The sequence below is a fragment of the Danio rerio genome, chromosome 4 (genome assembly GCF_052040795.2).
Source record: "Danio rerio strain M-AB ecotype USA chromosome 4, GRCz13ab, whole genome shotgun sequence".
Taxonomy (NCBI): domain Eukaryota; kingdom Metazoa; phylum Chordata; class Actinopteri; order Cypriniformes; family Danionidae; genus Danio; species Danio rerio.
The window spans coordinates 52,841,206-52,867,220 of NC_141024.2; the positions used below are offsets into that span (position 1 = coordinate 52,841,206).

A 26,015-nucleotide genomic window follows, 5' to 3' on the forward strand; every position below is an offset into this window, starting at 1 on the left:
TCAATAAGGGCCAGTTAATATTGTTGGAAAGTTTGATAAAAATATTTTAGATCTTGGGTTTTATTTTGAAAATAATGTGCAACGATTGTATATTTTACTGGGAAATCAATTGTCTATTATTTTATTATTACAAATAGATTTTTTCTATAATCTATTAAGTTGGGTTGGTAAAGGGACACATGACCTTTCTGAAAATACACATTTAATAATCACACTGCAATGAAGATATACTTTTACTACTGTTTTTCTGCTTGTAGATTATTTGTAAATAGTGCAGGAGCTTGACCAACATTCATTTCTTACAGTATATAGCCTATGAAGTTGTAGAAATAGGAAAGTAGATGTCATAATTTCAAGGATGAGATTTGGATATTAATAGTAATGTGTTTTAGACCTGCAAGTCATCATAAAGTGGATTAAATTTTTATTTTTTTTTTCAAAATTGTCTTAAAAAAGTTTAGATTAAAGGTTTGGTTAACTTCAAATACTGTTTATCTGTGCCTCTCTCGCTGTGTGTGTGTGTGTGATAGAGAGAGAGAGAGAGCAGATATAGTGGAAAGTGGAAAACGAGGGAGAAATGTATCAATAAGGCATGACTGCAACAGTAAGTGGCAAAAAAGCTAAACAAAAAAGACTTTTATTTTGGCGTGGTGTGTGATGTCATAAGGGTGCGCCGCTCCTGCGCTGGAATTCAACTGGAGAAAGGTTTGTGTTTAAAACTTTTACAGAAATACAAACGGATTGATTAAAGTTTCAGGATTTTCATCCAATGCTAAATTTTGAACCTGCTGTTGTCAATATTATTTAACCCTTTATACAACGTAGTACTATTTTACTCACAGTAATGAAGGTCTATTGTTTGAATAAGTTAACAGAAATGTGTGTAATACATATTTTAATGACCTTTTAATTAGCCTGATTTCTTTTTGTTAATTACTCTCATATAAAGAAACTGTTGAAGCAAGTGTTGAAGATAAATTATTTTGTTTCTGTTCATTGTTTTATTTATTTTAAACAGGATAAAGTGTCCAGACACAGAGAACAACTCCTGCTGAAGCGACTGATCTCCACACTGTTATAAAGATGGCGTTTATTAAAGAGGAGAGTGAAGATGTGAAGATTGAAGAAACATTCACAGTCAAACAGGAAGATTTGCAGGAACAAACAGGTTGATTTTCATTCTCAAACACCAACTCAGTCATTTGATCCTCATTCAGATATATTTTAATAATAAGAATACTAAATTAAATCCATCTTGCAGCCCTGAGTGTGCTGCCTAGTTCTCCTAAATGCACATAAGCACTCATTGAAAGACAGGAATCAGTTTCTTTTGTTACTTCTTCTCATGTCTTTTGTCATTATTTTAATGTATTATTAGTCTCCCATTTTCTTTACCTTCTTAAGGTTATTGCTTTTCTTGTTCTCCTACTGTTTGTAAAGTGTCCTTAAGCACTGGCACTATATAAAATAAATAAAAACAATAAACAAATAAAAAAGTTTAACTGAGCTGAGGATATTTGACTTACAGTATTCCCATAGAACAGCGGTGTCCAAACTACGGCCCGTGGGCCAATATTAATAGAATCTGGCAGCTAAACAAAAATAAACGTAATTCAATAAATAACCACCGGGTATCGCTATTACATGCCTTAAATTAGTCATTACTTCTTGTTATGAAATAAAACTAACCAACCAAACTGAAGGAAACATAATTGATAATCACATTTTGGCGAGCCATGGCGCACCAAGAAAAAGGAAAATCAACAGTCAGTGCAGGAAGTTTCAGTCACGTTGGGGCAAAGAATTTTTCTTCACAGAGGTCAGCGGGAAATGTATCTGTTTAATTTGCCAGGAATCAGTTGCAGTAATGAAGGAATATAATATTAAAAGACATTATGAAACAAAGCATCAGGCCTTCAGCTCTTACACTGGTGCCGAATGAGATCAGAAAGTAAAACAATTAGCAGCGTCCTATCAGCTCAACAACAGCAGTTTTTTTGTGCTATTAAAGTGCAAGAAAATTCTACATTGCACTGCAAAAAATGTTTTTTATTTATTTATTTATATTTTTTGTCTTATTTCAAGCCCAAATATCTAAAAAAAAAAATAAATAAAGGAGAATTTTCTAATTTGTTTTGAGAAATAATATGTCAATATTAAGTGAGTTTTTCCTTAAAACAAGCTAAAATAATCTGCCAATGGGGTAAGCAAAATAATCTTGTTTTTCCTTTTGACATAAGATTATTTTGCTCACCCCATTGGCAGATTAATTTGCTTGTTTTAAGGAAAAAATTACATATTAAGGAAAATATTAGCATTTTATTTCTCAAAACAAGACAATTTTTCAAAACAAGAGATTTTTTAGATATTTGGACTCAAAACAAGACAACATAACATCTAAGTAAGAAAAGCATTTTTTGCAGTGTGGCTAGTTATGAGGTAGCTCAGCTGATCGCACAGCACAGGTAACCCTTCACTGAAGGAGAATTTATAAAGGATGAGTGTTGCAACTGTAATTTGCCCAGAGAAGATTCAAGTTTTTTAAAAACTTAAGTTTTTCTAGAAAACAGTTGGACGACCAAATTTTTTAATAAAATATATATATATATAATATATATATATATATATATATATATATATTTTTTTTTATGCGTGTCTGTGTGATGTATGTAAAATTTGGCCCGGGACAACATTTTTTTTTGCATCTGGCCCTCGGCCCAAAAAGTTTGGACACCCCTGCCATAGAAGATATCTGCTATTACAGTGAGAGTGTTGGCTTAGTACTTTCCATTTGCATATGTCACATTGATCACAATTCCCCTTTTTTCGATCAACTTTATGGGTTTAAAGTTGTTTCTAGAAGTTGTTGCTAGTTCTCACAGATAGTATTTGAGTTAGAATTACATCATTATTATAATAATTACCAGGCCTATTTTAAACAGGGTTTCCGCTGGGTCTTAAAATGTCGTAAATTCCAAAATCTAAATTTCAGGCTTTAAAAAGTCCTAAATTTACTGAAATATTGTGTTGTAGGTCCTAAATCTTTTTAAACAAGTCTTCATTTTCCTTTGTTCATGTTTTGCTACCCAATCTGGCCAAAACCCATAAAATCACCAACAATCCATCTCAATAAAACTTTCCACTTTATATTCAAAAAGGTCATTTTAACTCCATTTATCATAATGGTTTAATTATTTACTAATGCACTATGCACTAATTTGAAATCTGCTGAATGAAATGGACTCTAAAGTAATTAATTATTATAAAACATTGTACAGTATTCTAAACTATATGATGTTGCTGTGGGACGACATGAGGGAAAAAAAAACTAATTATAGTGGAAAAATAACATTTAGCATTGCACTGACTTCAAGTGGCCAACAAACTAGTCTAAAAATGACTTTTGCTGATTAAGAAATGGATTACAGCATGCTGATGATATGCAAAAAATTGTTAACCCTGGGTCATTCTAACTCTGGGTCATTCTAAGGGTGCTTTCACACCTACACTTTTGTTTCGCAACGTATCTCGTTTGCCCAGTTAGCTCTGAGATTGCTTGAATGAGGTGGTCTCGGCTCGATTGAAACGAACCCTGGAGCGGTTCGATTGCAGTGAGAAAGCGATCCGATCCGAGCGCGGTTATATCACAGTGTTTTATGGATATGTAATAGGCTTACAGCTATATGAAGAGAGAGTTATGAATAGGGCGGGAAGTTTCGCGAGTCTCCGGATGCCCGCAAATGAGTGATGATCTCCCGGTAATCTTGCGTCTCCCTCCCGGTCCTCAAATAGGCATCGTCACGCACCCTTCTCACCTCTCCTCACTGCATCTCTCCTCAGACACGTCACGCGTGCGCACCCTGTTAATCACCACCAAACCACCACCTCTCCTGACAGCTTAGCGGGATGCTGCAAAATAAACCCTGACACTGACCAAGGAGAGTTTACTCGCACGTGACTTGTTTTAGCTCTTTTGGTCCGTTTAGAAACTATGCAGTGTGAAAGCGAACCGCTCCAAAAGCAAAGAGCAACAATGTAACATTTGTAATCTCTGTTTCGGGACAACTGAATCGATTCACAGGTGTGAAAGCACCCTAACTCTGGATAAACAGAATCCTGACCACCGTAAAACAGGAAGAAAAAGAAATTGTCTTTCTCGCCTCATTATGGATTTAGTTTCATCGGCTAGACACCGGCCTCACAGCTCCGTGAATGTCAGTACTGTCACTTATTGTTCTGCGATCGGTAAATGTAGCTTGTGTGAACGCTACTTGACTAAAATAATAGCTTTGCTACACAAAAGCTATTTAATTTAAAAAGTAGTGACATTACCATCACACCACTGAGAAATGTAGATAAGCTAGTAGCGTCACTACTTGCAGCGACGCTACTGCCCAACACTGTGTGGTGGCAATGCTTCTAATGTAGAAATATCTTCATTACTGATAGCCAAAGCTGTTTCTGTAACCAAAGAGGTCTCCAGTGTATAGAACTGCACAATAGGTGATTGGTGCTGATGAGCAGTACTTCACACGGTGTGTTTGACACCCCTCATATAGTAATCCAGGGCCGTAACACCCATCTGTACCTCGGGTACTCTGATTAGGTTTTGCATATAAATACTTGGGCTTGACACATTTGTTTCAGACTGTTATTTGCCTATTAAATTCTAAATGATGTAAATTCTAGAACATAATTTTTTAACTGTACCTTTAGAACCTTATAACAGCAATAAAAGCAGCATCGAAGCAGTCTCCTTTTAGTCATTCCACCTCTTCACGGAGACTGTCAGACTGATCTGGTGTATTAAAAAACTATTGTGGGTTCTGGAACTGAACAATAATGGTGTTCATGATGCTGGACATTCACTGGCACTAGATACTCATCAATTTAAGAGTAAATCTCCCTTCTTTGCCATCCTCTGATGCGTTTAGGTAAAAATTAAATTTTTGCTGTAGAACGCGCAATGCGGACATAAAGAACCTGACTGATATTCTACCGGAACCATGTCAGCAGAGTTCATGCATATCCATAAACTATAACTTCTATGTTAAGCGGTTTTGAAACAATTTACATTGTAAAAGCACTAGATAAATAAAGATTAATTAAATTGAATCTGCTTAAATGTGTACATGTTAATGGACCAAACACAATATGATCTGATTTATTTTACATTTACTGTGCATCAAAATTACAATGTGTGTAGCCAATGTTTCCAGTGTCTTTTCACTTTTCAGCTTTTGATGAGAGTTTTTAAGACTTTACAACAACTAGTGTTTTTTTTTTCAGACCTAATTGAAGAGAATGAGGAGAGTAAAGAGGAGGAACATCATGTCAAAATTGAGGAAAAAACTATTTTACAGACTGATGGTGTTTTGAAAAGGAGAGACAAGAATCATTTCACCTGCACTCAGTGTGGAAGGAGTTTTGGAAGAAAACACAATCTTAAGATTCACATGAGGATCCACACTGGAGAGAAACCATACACATGCAATCAGTGTGGGAAGAGTTTCAACCAATCATCAAACCTTTATAATCACATGATGATCCACACTGGAGAGAAACCATTCAAATGCACTCAATGTGGGAAAAGTTTTAACCGCTCATCAGACCTTCATCAACATATGAGGATTCACACTGGAGAGAAACCATACACATGCACTCAGTGTGGGAAGAGTTTTTACTGCTCATCACACCTTCATCAACACATGAGGATCCACACTGGAGAGAAACCATTCACATGCACTCAGTGTGGGAAGAGTTTCAGCCAATCATCAAACTTTAAGCAACACATGAGGATCCACAGTGAAGAGAAACCATTCGCATGCACTCAGTGTGGAAAGAGTTTCAACCAATAATCAAACCTTAATCGACACATGAGGATCCACACTGGAAAGAAACCATTCATGTCTAATCTTCTTGTTTAATCCCGCCCCTTTTCGCAGTGGCGTACAACAGAATTTTGCATACTCAATAGTGATGGGAAGCATAAGAGATGAGTTATTTAATAAATCAAATAGTCTTTGTTAATAGTTTTGTAACATATGATGCTGCCAGCATTAGACACTTAAACACTGTTTAATTGTTGTTTATTGTTTTATAAACATTGACTTGAGACTTGAGAATAGAACAGTGCATTTAAAAAAAAATAAAATTAAATAAGCTTTAAAACAACATTGTGTGGCTTTACTTGTTGGACTTGGCTTAAGGTTTGTGAGCATTTAAAAACACAATCTCTGAACTTTTGGTAGGCTGAGTCTGTTTCTTCTTTTGTCATTAGTTGTTGTCGCAGGATAAAAGATGCTAAATGAGTAAATGCAAATGCAAACTATCTTTATACAAATATTAGACCAATACATAAAGTCTGCATAGAAAAACATTATCAAACAAAAATGGGGTATAAAAGAACAAATTACAAATCACTTGTAATTGTAGAATTTAATTAATCTATCCCCTAGCTTAGTGTTTGTTTTCTGATAGCAAGCCAGCAAATAGACAAATCAATATATATACTAGATATAAACCACATATCCAGTAGAAAAAAGTAACAATAACTTAAAATAGAAATAAAAAGAAAATAGGACAGAACTTCTTTTATTTGTTAGAAAATGCTATTTAAGTTCACATTGTTTGATGATTTTATGAAAAGTTTAAAATATGATCATATGCTGCAACAAAAATTCAGTTTTACATAAATATTATTGACTGAGGTTCTCGTTGCAGTGTACAGGAGAACTACAGTTTAAGAATAGATATGCACATAATAGTGTAAGGATGGCCATATCTCTCCATAATATTAAAATCTGCAAACTGTTATGGAACTTCACGCGAGACAAGACCATGAGAATGGTCAGTCACTAAAACAATAAACTTTCTAATGTGAGAAGAAGATCAGCTAGAAAAGCAGTTGTTCAGGTTGTCTCGATCATGCATCCTGAGCCCCCCTCTTTGCCCTGGACTTTACCTTCTCCACCAGAGCAGCTCACTCACATTCCACACATAATGTTAAAATTCTTAATATGGTGTATCTTGTGGCTTTATATTCATGTTTGGTGTGATTTTAAATGTCTCTGTGTGATTGGTAAAGTGGTCTTAATTTCACTGTAATATTTTACAATCTCCTTTATATCAGTTAACTTGGGTTTTGACTTTGATAAGATCTTTGCCAGATGCTCCACTCCAGGCAAAATGGTCTTCGCATCAACTCATGACCAGGCAAGAGTCTTGGTGAAGCTTTTATTGTCTTGAATTTATGATGATTTGAGTATTTAGGCAAAGGGTGCAGAAGTGTCCGTGGGATCCTGTAGACAGGATACCCCATTGCAGGTTGTGAGTCTCAGAGCTCTGCATCAGGATTTATATGCTGCAATGAATTTCTACATGGTCAGGTATTCCTCTTTAACTCTTAAATGTATCTTTGAGTAATTGATGTTGTACAATCTTGATTGGCTTATTTTGTTTAATTATGTGAACTGCAATGGAAAATCTTTTCCTGACAAATAAATGTAAAATTCTTGTTTAACTCTAATATCTCCTGAAATCATTTAAATGTTGTAGATTGTTTAGGCTGACGTTTCCGCAGCCTACAACCAGGATTAGTCATCTATTTAGGCACAATGATTGTAGCATGGGAACAGCATTAGAGACTTGTTGATTTCTGACAATCACTGATGATATAATCTAGGGGTATGATATCATGTAGGGGCTAAATCAAACTTTCTTTAAGTATAAGCAAGCATGGGGCGGCCTATTATTACTTAAAGGAAATTAGCATATCTGCTAAGAATCGGAACTGGAGAAGATGTGTCCGTGAGCAGATGAAACTGGCCAGCATACTGACTCTAAGCGACTTTGAGTAAACGATGAAACATTAATGGAATATAAGGATTTATTAGGTTAATCAATCTAAATTAGACCTTATCACAACCTATAAGGTAATCAGCTTGAATTAGATTAATCTAAATCTAAAATTATTATAAATTGGAGTCAGATTAAAATTCAGAGCTAGAAACAAATTAAAATAAATTATAACGAACAAAAATATTTCTTTTCACATGTGCTAAAAGGCTTCAACGCATTTAACCTTCACCCATGCTGTTAGCTCCGTCATGGGACTAATAGATGGACCCTCACATGTGTGTGTATTTATATAGTTTATAACCATAACAGTTCTACAGTTTCTTCTATTTTACTTGTTGATTTCTATTTTATTTAAATAGTGTATTTATTTTGTTAAAGAGCCCATATTATGGTTTTTTGAAAATGCCCTTCCATGTAGTGTAACACAGCTCTACATGAAGTGAAATATGCAGCTAATGTTTAAATCTGTAAGTGTACAGTGTTTAAAACTGTTGATTCATCTATAAAAGAGTCGACTCATAGTGCTTCAAATGAGTCGTCTTGATAACGAGTCATTAGGTGTTTCGTGATGACGTATCTACGAAACACAAGTAGTTGCGTGCGCAAACCCGGGAGATTTGAAACCTGCGGCCTCACCCACTAACACAGAAAAAAGCCACACACACACGCGCGCACGCCGGTCGAATGTGATGTCACACTGTGCAGATGGATATTATTGAGTCTCTACCCAAAGATGAAACCTCAGCATTAGCCCAGCCTTAAGCAGTTTGAGTGCTTCTGGAAACTACATGCTTTAGACTGGGTGTATATTACATGCTTAATATTCAATTTTTAGACTGTGTGTGTGTGTGTGTAGGCTTATTATTATTTAAAATAAAATTTTAAAATAAAATTGATTATATTATGTACAAAATATTATTCTTTATAATTATATCCAGTTCCCCTAAAACTTTGCTTAAATACCATATACATTTATTAAATAAATAAAACCAAAAAGTAAATAACTGTTTGGTCTGACAAGTTTTCAGGACATATCAAATTTCAGCACAACACTAACTAACTAGTCTCACTCACACACACACACACACACACACACACACACACACACACACACACACACACACACACACACACACTTGTACACACTCTCACTAACACACTCACTCTTGTACATGCTCTCTCTCACACACACCTACATTCTATCTCAATTCAATTCAGAAATACTTTTTTTAGCATGACTGTAAATGATACAATGTTGCCAACACAAACACATAGACATCTCACAGATACATGTACAAGCTCTCATTCACAAAGATAAGCCCTCCCTCTCACACACACACACACTTTTACATGCTTTCACATAAACATGTACTGGCTCTCTCTCTTACACACACTACTACATGCTGTCTTTCACTCACACACACACACACACACACAAACAAATGTGCATTTGATACTTATATAATTTTACGTGCTCATTAGGCTAATGATAGGTGGTTGCATTGTAATTATTTGGTCATAAAGGTATTAATTGTTTTAAATAGTTTTTCAGCTAATAATGTTTGTGATGTCATACATGCTACAAAAGGCTTTTAAAGCTGACAAGACGTGGAGCAACCATGACCAGAGCGTTACAGAGAGAAGGTGTCTCTCAAAATGCAGTGGCCCAGCTCGCTGCAATTGCAGAGCTGTACTTTGCTAACAGGGAGCAATTTAACAGAATCAGCTTCACACCAGGAAAATGAACAGAGTTCGCTCAAAAGTGTAGAGACCTCATTTTTGGAGATTTTTGCATAAAGGTTGTATCAATGAAAAGGAAGGGTTCTTTTGTATGTTTCTTTGTTCAATAATGCTCCGGTTTACTGTTGGTAAAATGTAGAAGCAAAAACCTACAGCACAATAAGCTTAGCTTATAATTCCAAAAAAATAATAATATTGAAATCAGATGCAAAAACCTTTAAATTCCGACTAAATTCATTAATTTTCTTTTCAGCTTAGTCCCTTTATTAGTCTGGAGTTGCTACAATGGAATAACCCAAGAGCTTATCCAGCACCATCCATGTTTTACACAACAGATGCCCTTCCAGCTGCAATGCATCACTGGGAAACATCCAAACACACACACATATATATATTTGAGCCTACTCAATTTACCTGTACCAAATGTCTTTGGATTTGTGGAGGAAACCAGAGCACCCAGAGGACACCCACACAAACACAGGGAGAACATGCAAACTCCACACAGAAATGCCACCTGACCTAGCTGAGGCTCGAACCAACAAATTTCTTACTGTGAGGCGAACGTTCTACCCTCAGCGCCACCACATTGCCGGCAATTTAATTGTTATTCTAAAATTAGTGTTTTTTTCAGCCTACTGTTTGAAAGATAATGAAAAAATATTTGCCACAAAAATAGTTAAATTGCAGAGCTGAGACTTAAAATATATATACATTTTCGGAAAAAATGTGTATGGTGGCTGCATGATGGTGCAGTGGGTAGCATGTTTGCCTCACAGCAAGAAGGTCACTAGTTCGAGCCTAAGCTGGGTCAGTTGGTGTTTCTGTGTGGAGTTTGCATGTTCTCCCCATGTTCGTGTGGGTTTCCTCTGGGTGCTCTGGTTTCCCTGACAAATCCAAAAACATGTGATCAAGACGGCGGAAGGGCCACAGCACTTTAGAGTCATGCACACCAATCAGGTAAAAACCTGTCGACTATGCATGAGCTCAGAAAATGTGATGAAGGAACGCCCAGAATTCAGGTGCTTCAAATGTGACGAAAGGGGACATTTCGCAAGGACCTGTACAGCTGTGTCGGGCCCGGATTGTAAATTGGCCCTAATACCTGCAGGGAGCTTGTCACGCTGAGTTGGCTTTGTCCGCTCGATTGACCAACGCGTACGCCTTGTTTTATCCTTGCAGGCCTAACTTCGCTGGTGAAAGCACTTGTGGGGTTTCTGTAGTGTAGTGGTCATCACGCTCGCCTAACACGCGAAAGGTCCTCGGTTCGAAACCGAGCAGAAACAGTGCTCTTCTTTTGGCGAGAAAATAATAGCATCCACTGCCCGCACCAGCAATGATCGTCGACAGGCACCCAATCAAAAAGGGTTATCAGCTCGATTTGCCTGAAGGTTTCCGTAGTGTAGTGGTTATCACGTTCGCCTCACACGCGAAAGGTCCCCAGTTCGAAACTGGGCGGAAACAACCTCTGGCTTTTATGACAATTGTCAAATCAGGCTTCTGTTGAGTACTGAGGTTCACTGAAAACATTCTTTCTGCAGAGCGGTGTGAGGCTAGAAGTTTGAATTCAGCTCAGTGTTTACCGCCCCTCGCGGTGTCGCAAACTTGCGTAGAATCTGATTTCTTTTAGCTTTGTGTTGTGCATGAGCAGGTGGCCAGTGCGTTTGCTGGCCCTTCACGGTGCAGACCGTACAAGACAGCTCTATAAAAAAAGACTATAAATACTTGAAGCAGCACTGGCCTATTGGTTTCCGTAGTGTAGTGTTTATCATGTTTGCATTACACGCTAAAGGTCTCCTGTTCGAAACTGGGCGGAAGCATACAATTAGCGGACACTTTTGTCCAAAGCGACATACAATAGTGGAGGTATTCAACAAGACGAGGCAATGCATACGAAAAAGGGCTATTTATTCCAAGTAATTTGTTTTGTGCTCAGAGAATTTAGTGCTGGAGTAGGAGTTTCGTTTTCTTTAGGGAGAGGGAAATTCACCGGGGTTCGGGTGTACTCTGAAGAGATGGGTGTTAGCTGTCGTTTGAAGGACACCGGTGTATCCGTAATCCGAGTGGGAATGGGAAGGTGATTCCACCAGCGTAGAACATTGAATGAAAACATTGTGGAAAGTGACTTTCCGTCTCTCTGCGCTGGCACCACAAGACAGTGCTCTCACCCTAACCGGAGGCTCCTGTGGTTATCACGATGGCTTTACAAGCAGAGGGTCTCCTGTTAGCCACTGGGCGGAAACATTCAGATTTGCTTTTACGCACATTCTCAATTGGCTCTCTGCTCACTGGATGATCCACGATACAAGGGCATGGATCTGTCAAATGTCATGACTTGACGTTGTACGAGGATTTGACGAAAAAAATGCCCTGCAAACCTTAAAAAGCAACACCATCCCAGGACAATTCTTTTGATCCCCTTTCAGTGCACTTGCATTAAAGCCCGCGTGATGCGGCACTTTGTCAGTGCTACTGTATCATTCGGACATTGGGGCAGAGAGTTAAAGAATTCTGCCTGAGCGCACTGCCGCAGGCTCGGTTTGTCAGAAGTGGGATTCGAACCCACGCCTCCAGGGGAGACTGCGACCTGAACGCAGCGCCTTAGACCGCTCGGCCATCCTGACATGCAAGCTTGGCAGGAGCTGTCTCCTGGGAGCCACACCGCAGTACCGTGACATGGAATCTGGTGCTTCACAGCTTGCCCAGCTCCGGCTGTCCAGCTCATTGGCGCTGCAGGCAGCTAATCTGTGCTCGCCTCCTGGGGCTGCGCCTAGTTTCAATAGCCAACACTTGACAGCTGTCATTGCTTACGGCCACACCACCCTGAGGGGGCTATAGAGCAAACAGGAAGTGAGTTGGCAGCAGTAAGGAGAGAAAGGCTCTCCCCATTTTGTTTGTCTACCTTTTTGTTTATTGACCTTGAGTGTTTTTGTTTGTTTGTTTTCTTTTTGTCTTTAAAAACCACCTAACAGCAGCATTTTGCTGACTGAAGGGTGGTTATGTAGTGTGTTTTATTTTTAATCATGGACAGAATCCCCGGCAACGACATGGAAATGGAGGGACTTGCAAGAAAGGATAAAGAAAATGGGCTGGATAATAGACGGAGAGGTAAAGAAAATGGACTTGACAACAGACAAAGAGATAAATAAAATGAAGAGCCCGGCCAACGAAGAGGTGAGAAAGGTAAGGATAAGCAAGAGGTACAAAGAAGAGTATGCACAAAGGAAGCAACAGTAACTGTAGAAGTAGAAAATGTAAAAGATGCAAGAAGATTTGATATAACCAAAGCAGTCACGGAGCTGATTGGAGAAGGAAGAATGCTGGCGGTGAGACCCAAACAAACAAAGGGAGTATGAAGTAACAATGGAGACTGAAGATGACACCGAAATTTTAATAGACAATGGATTGACAATTAAAGGAGTGAAATCTGAAGTACGGAGGTTACAAAACAGAGACTATGTTGTTTCGTTCAAGCATCTGCCTGTTTACCTAGCAAATGAAGAAATTTTAAGCAAGCTAGAGAGACGGGGAGTTTTCCCCATATCTAAAATTAAAAGAAGATTGTATCCTGGCACAAACATAGAAGATGGAACAAGGTTTGTAAAAAACAGATTTCCGGAAGAGATGGTCTCCTTACCATACAGTACCAAAATCGAGACGGCGGAAGCGCCACAGCACTTTAGAGTCATGCACACCAATCAGGTAAAAACCTGTCGACTATGCATGAGCTCAGAAAATGTGATGAAGGAACGCCCAGAATTCAGGTGCTTCAAATGTGACGAAAGGGGACATTTCGCAAGGACCTGTGAGGCCAGAAGTTTGAATTCAGCTCAGTGTTTACCGCCCCTCGCGGTGTCGCAAACTTGCGTAGAATCTGATTTCTTTTAGCTTTGTGTTGTGCATGAGCAGGTGGCCAGTGCGTTTGCTGGCCCTTCACGGTGCAGACCGTACAAGACAGCTCTATAAAAAAAGACTATAAATACTTGAAGCAGCACTGGCCTATTGGTTTCCGTAGTGTAGTGTTTATCATGTTTGCATTACACGCTAAAGGTCTCCTGTTCGAAACTGGGCGGAAGCATACAATTAGCGGACACTTTTGTCCAAAGCGACATACAATAGTGCAGGTATTCAACAAGACGAGGCAATGCTCAATTGGCTCTCTGCTCACTGGATGATCCACGATACAAGGGCATGGATCTGTCAAATGTCATGACTTGACGTTGTACGAGGATTTGACGAAAAAAATGCCCTGCAAACCTTAAAAAGCAACACCATCCCAGGACAATTCTTTTGATCCCCTTTCAGTGCACTTGCATTAAAGCCCGCGTGATGCGGCACTTTGTCAGTGCTACTGTATCATTCGGACATGGGGGCAGAGAGTTAAAGAATTCTGCCTGAGCGCACTGCCGCAGGCTCGGTTTGTCAGAAGTGGGATTCGAACCCACGCCTCCAGGGGAGACTGCGACCTGAACGCAGCGCCTTAGACCGCTCGGCCATCCTGACATGCAAGCTTGGCAGGAGCTGTCTCCTGGGAGCCACACCGCAGTACCGTGACATGGAATCTGGTGCTTCACAGCTTGCCCAGCTCCGGCTGTCCAGCTCATTGGCGCTGCAGGCAGCTAATCTGTGCTCGCCTCCTGGGGCTGCGCCTAGTTTCAATAGCCAACACTTGACAGCTGTCATTGCTTACGGCCACACCACCCTGAGGGGGCTATAGAGCAAACAGGAAGTGAGTTGGCAGCAGTAAGGAGAGAAAGGCTCTCCCCATTTTGTTTGTCTACCTTTTTGTTTATTGACCTTGAGTGTTTTTGTTTGTTTGTTTTCTTTTTGTCTTTAAAAACCACCTAACAGCAGCATTTTGCTGACTGAAGGGTGGTTATGTAGTGTGTTTTATTTTTAATCATGGACAGAATCCCCGGCAACGACATGGAAATGGAGGGACTTGCAAGAAAGGATAAAGAAAATGGGCTGGATAATAGACGGAGAGGTAAAGAAAATGGACTTGACAACAGACAAAGAGATAAATAAAATGAAGAGCCCGGCCAACGAAGAGGTGAGAAAGGTAAGGATAAGCAAGAGGTACAAAGAAGAGTATGCACAAAGGAAGCAACAGTAACTGTAGAAGTAGAAAATGTAAAAGATGCAAGAAGATTTGATATAACCAAAGCAGTCACGGAGCTGATTGGAGAAGGAAGAATGCTGGCGGTGAGACCCAAACAAACAAAGGGAGTATGAAGTAACAATGGAGACTGAAGATGACACCGAAATTTTAATAGACAATGGATTGACAATTAAAGGAGTGAAATCTGAAGTACGGAGGTTACAAAACAGAGACTATGTTGTTTCGTTCAAGCATCTGCCTGTTTACCTAGCAAATGAAGAAATTTTAAGCAAGCTAGAGAGACGGGGAGTTTTCCCCATATCTAAAATTAAAAGAAGATTGTATCCTGGCACAAACATAGAAGATGGAACAAGGTTTGTAAAAAACAGATTTCCGGAAGAGATGGTCTCCTTACCATACAGTACCAAAATCGAGACGGCGGAAGCGCCACAGCACTTTAGAGTCATGCACACCAATCAGGTAAAAACCTGTCGACTATGCATGAGCTCAGAAAATGTGATGAAGGAACGCCCAGAATTCAGGTGCTTCAAATGTGACGAAAGGGGACATTTCGCAAGGACCTGTGAGGCCAGAAGTTTGAATTCAGCTCAGTGTTTACCGCCCCTCGCGGTGTCGCAAACTTGCGTAGAATCTGATTTCTTTTAGCTTTGTGTTGTGCATGAGCAGGTGGCCAGTGCGTTTGCTGGCCCTTCACGGTGCAGACCGTACAAGACAGCTCTATAAAAAAAGACTATAAATACTTGAAGCAGCACTGGCCTATTGGTTTCCGTAGTGTAGTGTTTATCATGTTTGCATTACACGCTAAAGGTCTCCTGTTCGAAACTGGGCGGAAGCATACAATTAGCGGACACTTTTGTCCAAAGCGACATACAATAGTGCAGGTATTCAACAAGACGAGGCAATGCTCAATTGGCTCTCTGCTCACTGGATGATCCACGATACAAGGGCATGGATCTGTCAAATGTCATGACTTGACGTTGTACGAGGATTTGACGAAAAAAATGCCCTGCAAACCTTAAAAAGCAACACCATCCCAGGACAATTCTTTTGATCCCCTTTCAGTGCACTTGCATTAAAGCCCGCGTGATGCGGCACTTTGTCAGTGCTACTGTATCATTCGGACATGGGGGCAGAGAGTTAAAGAATTCTGCCTGAGCGCACTGCCGCAGGCTCGGTTTGTCAGAAGTGGGATTCGAACCCACGCCTCCAGGGGAGACTGCGACCTGAACGCAGCGCCTTAGACCGCTCGGCCATCCTGACATGCAAGCTTGGCAGGAGCTGTCTCCTGGGAGCCACACCGCAGTACCGTGACATGGAATCTGGTGCTTCACAGCTTGCCCAGCTCCGGCTGTCCAGCTCATTGGCGCTGCAGGCAGCTAATCTGTGCTCGCCTCCTGGGGCTGCGCCTAGTTTCAATAGCCAACACTTGACAGCTGTCATTGCTTACGGCCACACCACCCTGAGGGGGCTATAGAGCAAACAGGAAGTGAGTTGGCAGCAGTAAGGAGAGAAAGGCTCTCCCCATTTTGTTTGTCTACCTTTTTGTTTATTGACCTTGAGTGTTTTTGTTTGTTTGTTTTCTTTTTGTCTTTAAAAACCACCTAACAGCAGCATTTTGCTGACTGAAGGGTGGTTATGTAGTGTGTTTTATTTTTAATCATGGACAGAATCCCCGGCAACGACATGGAAATGGAGGGACTTGCAAGAAAGGATAAAGAAAATGGGCTGGATAATAGACGGAGAGGTAAAGAAAATGGACTTGACAACAGACAAAGAGATAAATAAAATGAAGAGCCCGGCCAACGAAGAGGTGAGAAAGGTAAGGATAAGCAAGAGGTACAAAGAAGAGTATGCACAAAGGAAGCAACAGTAACTGTAGAAGTAGAAAATGTAAAAGATGCAAGAAGATTTGATATAACCAAAGCAGTCACGGAGCTGATTGGAGAAGGAAGAATGCTGGCGGTGAGACCCAAACAAACAAAGGGAGTATGAAGTAACAATGGAGACTGAAGATGACACCGAAATTTTAATAGACAATGGATTGACAATTAAAGGAGTGAAATCTGAAGTACGGAGGTTACAAAACAGAGACTATGTTGTTTCGTTCAAGCATCTGCCTGTTTACCTAGCAAATGAAGAAATTTTAAGCAAGCTAGAGAGACGGGGAGTTTTCCCCATATCTAAAATTAAAAGAAGATTGTATCCTGGCACAAACATAGAAGATGGAACAAGGTTTGTAAAAAACAGATTTCCGGAAGAGATGGTCTCCTTACCATACAGTACCAAAATCGAGACGGCGGAAGCGCCACAGCACTTTAGAGTCATGCACACCAATCAGGTAAAAACCTGTCGACTATGCATGAGCTCAGAAAATGTGATGAAGGAACGCCCAGAATTCAGGTGCTTCAAATGTGACGAAAGGGGACATTTCGCAAGGACCTGTACAGCTGTGTCGGGCCCGGATTGTAAATTGGCCCTAATACCTGCAGGGAGCTTGTCACGCTGAGTTGGCTTTGTCCGCTCGATTGACCAGCGCGTACGCCTTGTTTTATCCTTGCAGGCCTAACTTCGCTGGTGAAAGCACTTGTGGGGTTTCTGTAGTGTAGTGGTCATCACGTTCGCCTAACACGCGAAAGGTCCTCGGTTCGAAACCGAGCAGAAACAGTGCTCTTCTTTTGGCGAGAAAATGATAGCATCCACTGCCCGCACCAGCAATGATCGTCGACAGGCACCCAATCAAAAAGGGTTATCAGCTCGATTTGCCTGAAGGTTTCCGTAGTGTAGTGGTTATCACGTTCGCCTCACACGCGAAAGGTCCCCAGTTCGAAACTGGGCGGAAACAACCTCTGGCTTTTATGACAATTGTCAAATCAGGCTTCTGTTGAGTACTGAGGTTCACTGAAAACATTCTTTCTGCAGAGCGGTGTGAGGCTAGAAGTTTGAATTCAGCTCAGTCTTTACCGCCCCTCGCGGTGTCGCAAACTTGCGTAGAATCTGATTTCTTTTAGCTTTGTGTTGTGCATGAGCAGGTGGCCAGTGCGTTTGCTGGCCCTTCACGGTGCAGACCGTACAAGACAGCTCTATAAAAAAAGACTATAAATACTTGAAGCAGCACTGGCCTATTGGTTTCCGTAGTGTAGTGTTTATCATGTTTGCATTACACGCTAAAGGTCTCCTGTTCGAAACTGGGCGGAAGCATACAATTAGCGGACACTTTTGTCCAAAGCGACATACAATAGTGGAGGTATTCAACAAGACGAGGCAATGCATACGAAAAAGGGCTATTTATTCCAAGTAATTTGTTTTGTGCTCAGAGAATTTAGTGCTGGAGTAGGAGTTTCGTTTTCTTTAGGGAGAGGGATATTCACCGGGGTTCGGGTGTACTCTGAAGAGATGGGTGTTAGCTGTCGTTTGAAGGACACCGGTGTATCCGTAATCCGAGTGGGAATGGGAAGGTGATTCCACCAGCGTAGAACATTGAATGAAAACATTGTGGAAAGTGACTTTCCGTCTCTCTGCGCTGGCACCACAAGACAGTGCTCTCACCCTAACCGGAGGCTCCTGTGGTTATCACGATGGCTTTACAAGCGGAGGGTCTCCTGTTAGCCACTGGGCGGAAACATTCAGATTTGCTTTTACGCACATTCTCAATTGGCTCTCTGCTCACTGGATGATCCACGATACAAGGGCATGGATCTGTCAAATGTCATGACTTGACGTTGTACGAGGATTTGACGAAAAAAATGCCCTGCAAACCTTAAAAAGCAACACCATCCCAGGACAATTCTTTTGATCCCCTTTCAGTGCACTTGCATTAAAGCCCGCGTGATGCGGCACTTTGTCAGTGCTACTGTATCATTCGGACATGGGGGCAGAGAGTTAAAGAATTCTGCCTGAGCGCACTGCCGCAGGCTCGGTTTGTCAGAAGTGGGATTCGAACCCACGCCTCCAGGGGAGACAGCGACCTGAACGCAGCGCCTTAGACCGCTCGGCCATCCTGACATGCAAGCTTGGCAGGAGCTGTCTCCTGGGAGCCACACCGCAGTACCGTGACATGGAATCTGGTGCTTCACAGCTTGCCCAGCTCCGGCTGTCCAGCTCATTGGCGCTGCAGGCAGCTAATCTGTGCTCGCCTCCTGGGGCTGCGCCTAGTTTCAATAGCCAACACTTGACAGCTGTCATTGCTTACGGCCACACCACCCTGAGGGGGCTATAGAGCAAACAGGAAGTGAGTTGGCAGCAGTAAGGAGAGAAAGGCTCTCCCCATTTTGTTTGTCTACCTTTTTGTTTATTGACCTTGAGTGTTTTTGTTTGTTTGTTTTCTTTTTGTCTTTAAAAACCACCTAACAGCAGCATTTTGCTGACTGAAGGGTGGTTATGTAGTGTGTTTTATTTTTAATCATGGACAGAATCCCCGGCAACGACATGGAAATGGAGGGACTTGCAAGAAAGGATAAAGAAAATGGGCTGGATAATAGACGGAGAGGTAAAGAAAATGGACTTGACAACAGACAAAGAGATAAATAAAATGAAGAGCCCGGCCAACGAAGAGGTGAGAAAGGTAAGGATAAGCAAGAGGTACAAAGAAGAGTATGCACAAAGGAAGCAACAGTAACTGTAGAAGTAGAAAATGTAAAAGATGCAAGAAGATTTGATATAACCAAAGCAGTCACGGAGCTGATTGGAGAAGGAAGAATGCTGGCGGTGAGACCCAAACAAACAAAGGGAGTATGAAGTAACAATGGAGACTGAAGATGACACCGAAATTTTAATAGACAATGGATTGACAATTAAAGGAGTGAAATCTGAAGTACGGAGGTTACAAAACAGAGACTATGTTGTTTCGTTCAAGCATCTGCCTGTTTACCTAGCAAATGAAGAAATTTTAAGCAAGCTAGAGAGACGGGGAGTTTTCCCCATATCTAAAATTAAAAGAAGATTGTATCCTGGCACAAACATAGAAGATGGAACAAGGTTTGTAAAAAACAGATTTCCGGAAGAGATGGTCTCCTTACCATACAGTACCAAAATCGAGACGGCGGAAGCGCCACAGCACTTTAGAGTCATGCACACCAATCAGGTAAAAACCTGTCGACTATGCATGAGCTCAGAAAATGTGATGAAGGAACGCCCAGAATTCAGGTGCTTCAAATGTGACGAAAGGGGACATTTCGCAAGGACCTGTGAGGCCAGAAGTTTGAATTCAGCTCAGTGTTTACCGCCCCTCGCGGTGTCGCAAACTTGCGTAGAATCTGATTTCTTTTAGCTTTGTGTTGTGCATGAGCAGGTGGCCAGTGCGTTTGCTGGCCCTTCACGGTGCAGACCGTACAAGACAGCTCTATAAAAAAAGACTATAAATACTTGAAGCAGCACTGGCCTATTGGTTTCCGTAGTGTAGTGTTTATCATGTTTGCATTACACGCTAAAGGTCTCCTGTTCGAAACTGGGCGGAAGCATACAATTAGCGGACACTTTTGTCCAAAGCGACATACAATAGTGCAGGTATTCAACAAGACGAGGCAATGCTCAATTGGCTCTCTGCTCACTGGATGATCCACGATACAAGGGCATGGATCTGTCAAATGTCATGACTTGACGTTGTACGAGGATTTGACGAAAAAAATGCCCTGCAAACCTTAAAAAGCAACACCATCCCAGGACAATTCTTTTGATCCCCTTTCAGTGCACTTGCATTAAAGCCCGCGTGATGCGGCACTTTGTCAGTGCTACTGTATCATTCGGACATTGGGGCAGAGAGTTAAAGAATTCTGCCTGAGCGCACTGCCGCAGGCTCGGTTTGTCAGAAGTGGGATTCGAACCCACGCCTCCAGGGGAGACTGCGACCTGAACGCAGCGCCTTAGACCGCTCGGCCATCCTGACATGCAAGCTTGGCAGGAGCTGTCTCCTGGGAGCCACACCGCAGTACCGTGACATGGAATCTGGTGCTTCACAGCTTTCCCAGCTCCGGCTGTCCAGCTCATTGGCGCTGCAGGCAGCTAATCTGTGCTCGCCTCCTGGGGCTGTGCCTAGTTTCAATAGCCAACACTTGACAGCTGTCATTGCTTACGGCCACACCACCCTGAGGGGGCTATAGAGCAAACAGGAAGTGAGTTGGCAGCAGTAAGGAGAGAAAGGCTCTCCCCATTTTGTTTGTCTACCTTTTTGTTTATTGACCTTGAGTGTTTTTGTTTGTTTGTTTTCTTTTTGTCTTTAAAAACCACCTAACAGCAGCATTTTGCTGACTGAAGGGTGGTTATGTAGTGTGTTTTATTTTTAATCATGGACAGAATCCCCGGCAACGACATGGAAATGGAGGGACTTGCAAGAAAGGATAAAGAAAATGGGCTGGATAATAGACGGAGAGGTAAAGAAAATGGACTTGACAACAGACAAAGAGATAAATAAAATGAAGAGCCCGGCCAACGAAGAGGTGAGAAAGGTAAGGATAAGCAAGAGGTACAAAGAAGAGTATGCACAAAGGAAGCAACAGTAACTGTAGAAGTAGAAAATGTAAAAGATGCAAGAAGATTTGATATAACCAAAGCAGTCACGGAGCTGATTGGAGAAGGAAGAATGCTGGCGGTGAGACCCAAACAAACAAAGGGAGTATGAAGTAACAATGGAGACTGAAGATGACACCGAAATTTTAATAGACAATGGATTGACAATTAAAGGAGTGAAATCTGAAGTACGGAGGTTACAAAACAGAGACTATGTTGTTTCGTTCAAGCATCTGCCTGTTTACCTAGCAAATGAAGAAATTTTAAGCAAGCTAGAGAGACGGGGAGTTTTCCCCATATCTAAAATTAAAAGAAGATTGTATCCTGGCACAAACATAGAAGATGGAACAAGGTTTGTAAAAAACAGATTTCCGGAAGAGATGGTCTCCTTACCATACAGTACCAAAATCGAGACGGCGGAAGCGCCACAGCACTTTAGAGTCATGCACACCAATCAGGTAAAAACCTGTCGACTATGCATGAGCTCAGAAAATGTGATGAAGGAACGCCCAGAATTCAGGTGCTTCAAATGTGACGAAAGGGGACATTTCGCAAGGACCTGTACAGCTGTGTCGGGCCCGGATTGTAAATTGGCCCTAATACCTGCAGGGAGCTTGTCACGCTGAGTTGGCTTTGTCCGCTCGATTGACCAGCGCGTACGCCTTGTTTTATCCTTGCAGGCCTAACTTCGCTGGTGAAAGCACTTGTGGGGTTTCTGTAGTGTAGTGGTCATCACGTTCGCCTAACACGCGAAAGGTCCTCGGTTCGAAACCGAGCAGAAACAGTGCTCTTCTTTTGGCGAGAAAATGATAGCATCCACTGCCCGCACCAGCAATGATCGTCGACAGGCACCCAATCAAAAAGGGTTATCAGCTCGATTTGCCTGAAGGTTTCCGTAGTGTAGTGGTTATCACGTTCGCCTCACACGCGAAAGGTCCCCAGTTCGAAACTGGGCGGAAACAACCTCTGGCTTTTATGACAATTGTCAAATCAGGCTTCTGTTGAGTACTGAGGTTCACTGAAAACATTCTTTCTGCAGAGCGGTGTGAGGCTAGAAGTTTGAATTCAGCTCAGTCTTTACCGCCCCTCGCGGTGTCGCAAACTTGCGTAGAATCTGATTTCTTTTAGCTTTGTGTTGTGCATGAGCAGGTGGCCAGTGCGTTTGCTGGCCCTTCACGGTGCAGACCGTACAAGACAGCTCTATAAAAAAAGACTATAAATACTTGAAGCAGCACTGGCCTATTGGTTTCCGTAGTGTAGTGTTTATCATGTTTGCATTACACGCTAAAGGTCTCCTGTTCGAAACTGGGCGGAAGCATACAATTAGCGGACACTTTTGTCCAAAGCGACATACAATAGTGGAGGTATTCAACAAGACGAGGCAATGCATACGAAAAAGGGCTATTTATTCCAAGTAATTTGTTTTGTGCTCAGAGAATTTAGTGCTGGAGTAGGAGTTTCGTTTTCTTTAGGGAGAGGGATATTCACCGGGGTTCGGGTGTACTCTGAAGAGATGGGTGTTAGCTGTCGTTTGAAGGACACCGGTGTATCCGTAATCCGAGTGGGAATGGGAAGGTGATTCCACCAGCGTAGAACATTGAATGAAAACATTGTGGAAAGTGACTTTCCGTCTCTCTGCGCTGGCACCACAAGACAGTGCTCTCACCCTAACCGGAGGCTCCTGTGGTTATCACGATGGCTTTACAAGCGGAGGGTCTCCTGTTAGCCACTGGGCGGAAACATTCAGATTTGCTTTTACGCACATTCTCAATTGGCTCTCTGCTCACTGGATGATCCACGATACAAGGGCATGGATCTGTCAAATGTCATGACTTGACGTTGTACGAGGATTTGACGAAAAAAATGCCCTGCAAACCTTAAAAAGCAACACCATCCCAGGACAATTCTTTTGATCCCCTTTCAGTGCACTTGCATTAAAGCCCGCGTGATGCGGCACTTTGTCAGTGCTACTGTATCATTCGGACATGGGGGCAGAGAGTTAAAGAATTCTGCCTGAGCGCACTGCCGCAGGCTCGGTTTGTCAGAAGTGGGATTCGAACCCACGCCTCCAGGGGAGACTGCGACCTGAACGCAGCGCCTTAGACCGCTCGGCCTCCTGACATGCAAGCTTGGCAGGAGCTGTCTCCTGGGAGCCACACCGCAGTACCGTGACATGGAATCTGGTGCTTCACAGCTTGCCCAGCTCCGGCTGTCCAGCTCATTGGCGCTGCAGGCAGCTAATCTGTGCTCGCCTCCTGGGGCTGCGCCTAGTTTCAATAGCCAACACTTGACAGCTGTCATTGCTTACGGCCACACCACCCTGAGGGGGCTATAGAGCAAACAGGAAGTGAGTTGGCAGCAGTAAGGAGAGAAAGGCTCTCCCCATTTTGTTTGTCTACCTTTTTGTTTATTGACCTTGAGTGTTTTTGTTTGTTTGTTTTCTTTTTGTCTTTAAAAACCACCTAACAGCAGCATTTTGCTGACTGAAGGGTGGTTATGTAGTGTGTTTTATTTTTAATCATGGACAGAATCCCCGGCAACGACATGGAAATGGAGGGACTTGCAAGAAAGGATAAAGAAAATGGGCTGGATAATAGACGGAGAGGTAAAGAAAATGGACTTGACAACAGACAAAGAGATAAATAAAATGAAGAGCCCGGCCAACGAAGAGGTGAGAAAGGTAAGGATAAGCAAGAGGTACAAAGAAGAGTATGCACAAAGGAAGCAACAGTAACTGTAGAAGTAGAAAATGTAAAAGATGCAAGAAGATTTGATATAACCAAAGCAGTCACGGAGCTGATTGGAGAAGGAAGAATGCTGGCGGTGAGACCCAAACAAACAAAGGGAGTATGAAGTAACAATGGAGACTGAAGATGACACCGAAATTTTAATAGACAATGGATTGACAATTAAAGGAGTGAAATCTGAAGTACGGAGGTTACAAAACAGAGACTATGTTGTTTCGTTCAAGCATCTGCCTGTTTACCTAGCAAATGAAGAAATTTTAAGCAAGCTAGAGAGACGGGGAGTTTTCCCCATATCTAAAATTAAAAGAAGATTGTATCCTGGCACAAACATAGAAGATGGAACAAGGTTTGTAAAAAACAGATTTCCGGAAGAGATGGTCTCCTTACCATACAGTACCAAAATCGAGACGGCGGAAGCGCCACAGCACTTTAGAGTCATGCACACCAATCAGGTAAAAACCTGTCGACTATGCATGAGCTCAGAAAATGTGATGAAGGAACGCCCAGAATTCAGGTGCTTCAAATGTGACGAAAGGGGACATTTCGCAAGGACCTGTGAGGCCAGAAGTTTGAATTAAGCTCAGTGTTTACCGCCCCTCGCGGTGTCGCAAACTTGCGTAGAATCTGATTTCTTTTAGCTTTGTGTTGTGCATGAGCAGGTGGCCAGTGCGTTTGCTGGCCCTTCACGGTGCAGACCGTACAAGACAGCTCTATAAAAAAAGACTATAAATACTTGAAGCAGCACTGGCCTATTGGTTTCCGTAGTGTAGTGTTTATCATGTTTGCATTACACGCTAAAGGTCTCCTGTTCGAAACTGGGCGGAAGCATACAATTAGCGGACACTTTTGTCCAAAGCGACATACAATAGTGCAGGTATTCAACAAGACGAGGCAATGCTCAATTGGCTCTCTGCTCACTGGATGATCCACGATACAAGGGCATGGATCTGTCAAATGTCATGACTTGACGTTGTACGAGGATTTGACGAAAAAAATGCCCTGCAAACCTTAAAAAGCAACACCATCCCAGGACAATTCTTTTGATCCCCTTTCAGTGCACTTGCATTAAAGCCCGCGTGATGCGGCACTTTGTCAGTGCTACTGTATCATTCGGACATTGGGGCAGAGAGTTAAAGAATTCTGCCTGAGCGCACTGCCGCAGGCTCGGTTTGTCAGAAGTGGGATTCGAACCCACGCCTCCAGGGGAGACTGCGACCTGAACGCAGCGCCTTAGACCGCTCGGCCATCCTGACATGCAAGCTTGGCAGGAGCTGTCTCCTGGGAGCCACACCGCAGTACCGTGACATGGAATCTGGTGCTTCACAGCTTGCCCAGCTCCGGCTGTCCAGCTCATTGGCGCTGCAGGCAGCTAATCTGTGCTCGCCTCCTGGGGCTGCGCCTAGTTTCAATAGCCAACACTTGACAGCTGTCATTGCTTACGGCCACACCACCCTGAGGGGGCTATAGAGCAAACAGGAAGTGAGTTGGCAGCAGTAAGGAGAGAAAGGCTCTCCCCATTTTGTTTGTCTACCTTTTTGTTTATTGACCTTGAGTGTTTTTGTTTGTTTGTTTTCTTTTTGTCTTTAAAAACCACCTAACAGCAGCATTTTGCTGACTGAAGGGTGGTTATGTAGTGTGTTTTATTTTTAATCATGGACAGAATCCCCGGCAACGACATGGAAATGGAGGGACTTGCAAGAAAGGATAAAGAAAATGGGCTGGATAATAGACGGAGAGGTAAAGAAAATGGACTTGACAACAGACAAAGAGATAAATAAAATGAAGAGCCCGGCCAACGAAGAGGTGAGAAAGGTAAGGATAAGCAAGAGGTACAAAGAAGAGTATGCACAAAGGAAGCAACAGTAACTGTAGAAGTAGAAAATGTAAAAGATGCAAGAAGATTTGATATAACCAAAGCAGTCACGGAGCTGATTGGAGAAGGAAGAATGCTGGCGGTGAGACCCAAACAAACAAAGGGAGTATGAAGTAACAATGGAGACTGAAGATGACACCGAAATTTTAATAGACAATGGATTGACAATTAAAGG

At 42.0% G+C, this 26,015-nt stretch overlaps 3 protein-coding genes and 10 non-coding genes across 13 annotated transcripts in view; 7 read left to right on the forward strand and 6 right to left on the reverse strand.

Annotated features, from left to right (window-relative positions):
• Positions 1 to 26,015, reverse strand: part of LOC137491225 (uncharacterized) — a 481,743-nt gene that overhangs the window by 251,717 nt on the left and 204,011 nt on the right. The window lies entirely within an intron of this gene.
• LOC137490943 (uncharacterized) lies at positions 665 to 7,522 on the forward strand. Its single transcript, XM_087249550.2, has 3 exons — positions 665 to 879; positions 1,019 to 1,168; positions 5,290 to 7,522. Exons 2-3 carry the CDS (start codon positions 1,084 to 1,086, stop codon positions 5,856 to 5,858), a joined length of 654 nt encoding a protein of 217 aa, XP_087105676.1. The 5' UTR covers positions 665 to 879; positions 1,019 to 1,083; the 3' UTR covers positions 5,859 to 7,522.
• Positions 665 to 26,015, forward strand: part of LOC137490924 (uncharacterized) — a 671,652-nt gene continuing 646,301 nt past the window's right edge. Inside the window, exon 1 of the mRNA XM_087248660.1 lies at positions 665 to 705. The gene's annotated coding sequence lies outside the window, so the exon portion shown is untranslated. The remainder of the gene's footprint in view (positions 706 to 26,015) is intronic.
• On the forward strand, positions 10,989 to 11,061 carry trnav-cac (transfer RNA valine (anticodon CAC)). The gene has a single exon. It is a non-coding gene; the product is annotated as a tRNA-Val (tRNA).
• trnal-cag (transfer RNA leucine (anticodon CAG)) lies at positions 12,139 to 12,221 on the reverse strand. Its single transcript has one exon. It is a non-coding gene; the product is annotated as a tRNA-Leu (tRNA).
• trnal-cag (transfer RNA leucine (anticodon CAG)) lies at positions 14,018 to 14,100 on the reverse strand. The gene has a single exon. It is a non-coding gene; the product is annotated as a tRNA-Leu (tRNA).
• trnal-cag (transfer RNA leucine (anticodon CAG)) lies at positions 15,897 to 15,979 on the reverse strand. Its single transcript has one exon. It is a non-coding gene; the product is annotated as a tRNA-Leu (tRNA).
• trnav-aac (transfer RNA valine (anticodon AAC)) lies at positions 17,311 to 17,383 on the forward strand. Its single transcript has one exon. It is a non-coding gene; the product is annotated as a tRNA-Val (tRNA).
• On the forward strand, positions 17,489 to 17,561 carry trnav-cac (transfer RNA valine (anticodon CAC)). The gene has a single exon. It is a non-coding gene; the product is annotated as a tRNA-Val (tRNA).
• On the reverse strand, positions 20,518 to 20,600 carry trnal-cag (transfer RNA leucine (anticodon CAG)). The gene has a single exon. It is a non-coding gene; the product is annotated as a tRNA-Leu (tRNA).
• trnav-aac (transfer RNA valine (anticodon AAC)) lies at positions 21,932 to 22,004 on the forward strand. The gene has a single exon. It is a non-coding gene; the product is annotated as a tRNA-Val (tRNA).
• trnav-cac (transfer RNA valine (anticodon CAC)) lies at positions 22,110 to 22,182 on the forward strand. Its single transcript has one exon. It is a non-coding gene; the product is annotated as a tRNA-Val (tRNA).
• trnal-cag (transfer RNA leucine (anticodon CAG)) lies at positions 25,138 to 25,220 on the reverse strand. Its single transcript has one exon. It is a non-coding gene; the product is annotated as a tRNA-Leu (tRNA).

Excerpts from the sequence above, each read along its gene's own strand:
- LOC137490943 (XM_087249550.2), top strand. The coding sequence starts at position 1,084 with ATGGCGTTTATTAAAGAGGAGAGTGAAGATGTGAAGATTGAAGAAACA. Across the intron at positions 1,169-5,289 it reads AGATTTGCAGGAACAAACAG|ACCTAATTGAAGAGAATGAG; the intron begins GTTGATTTTCAT and ends TTTTTTTTTCAG.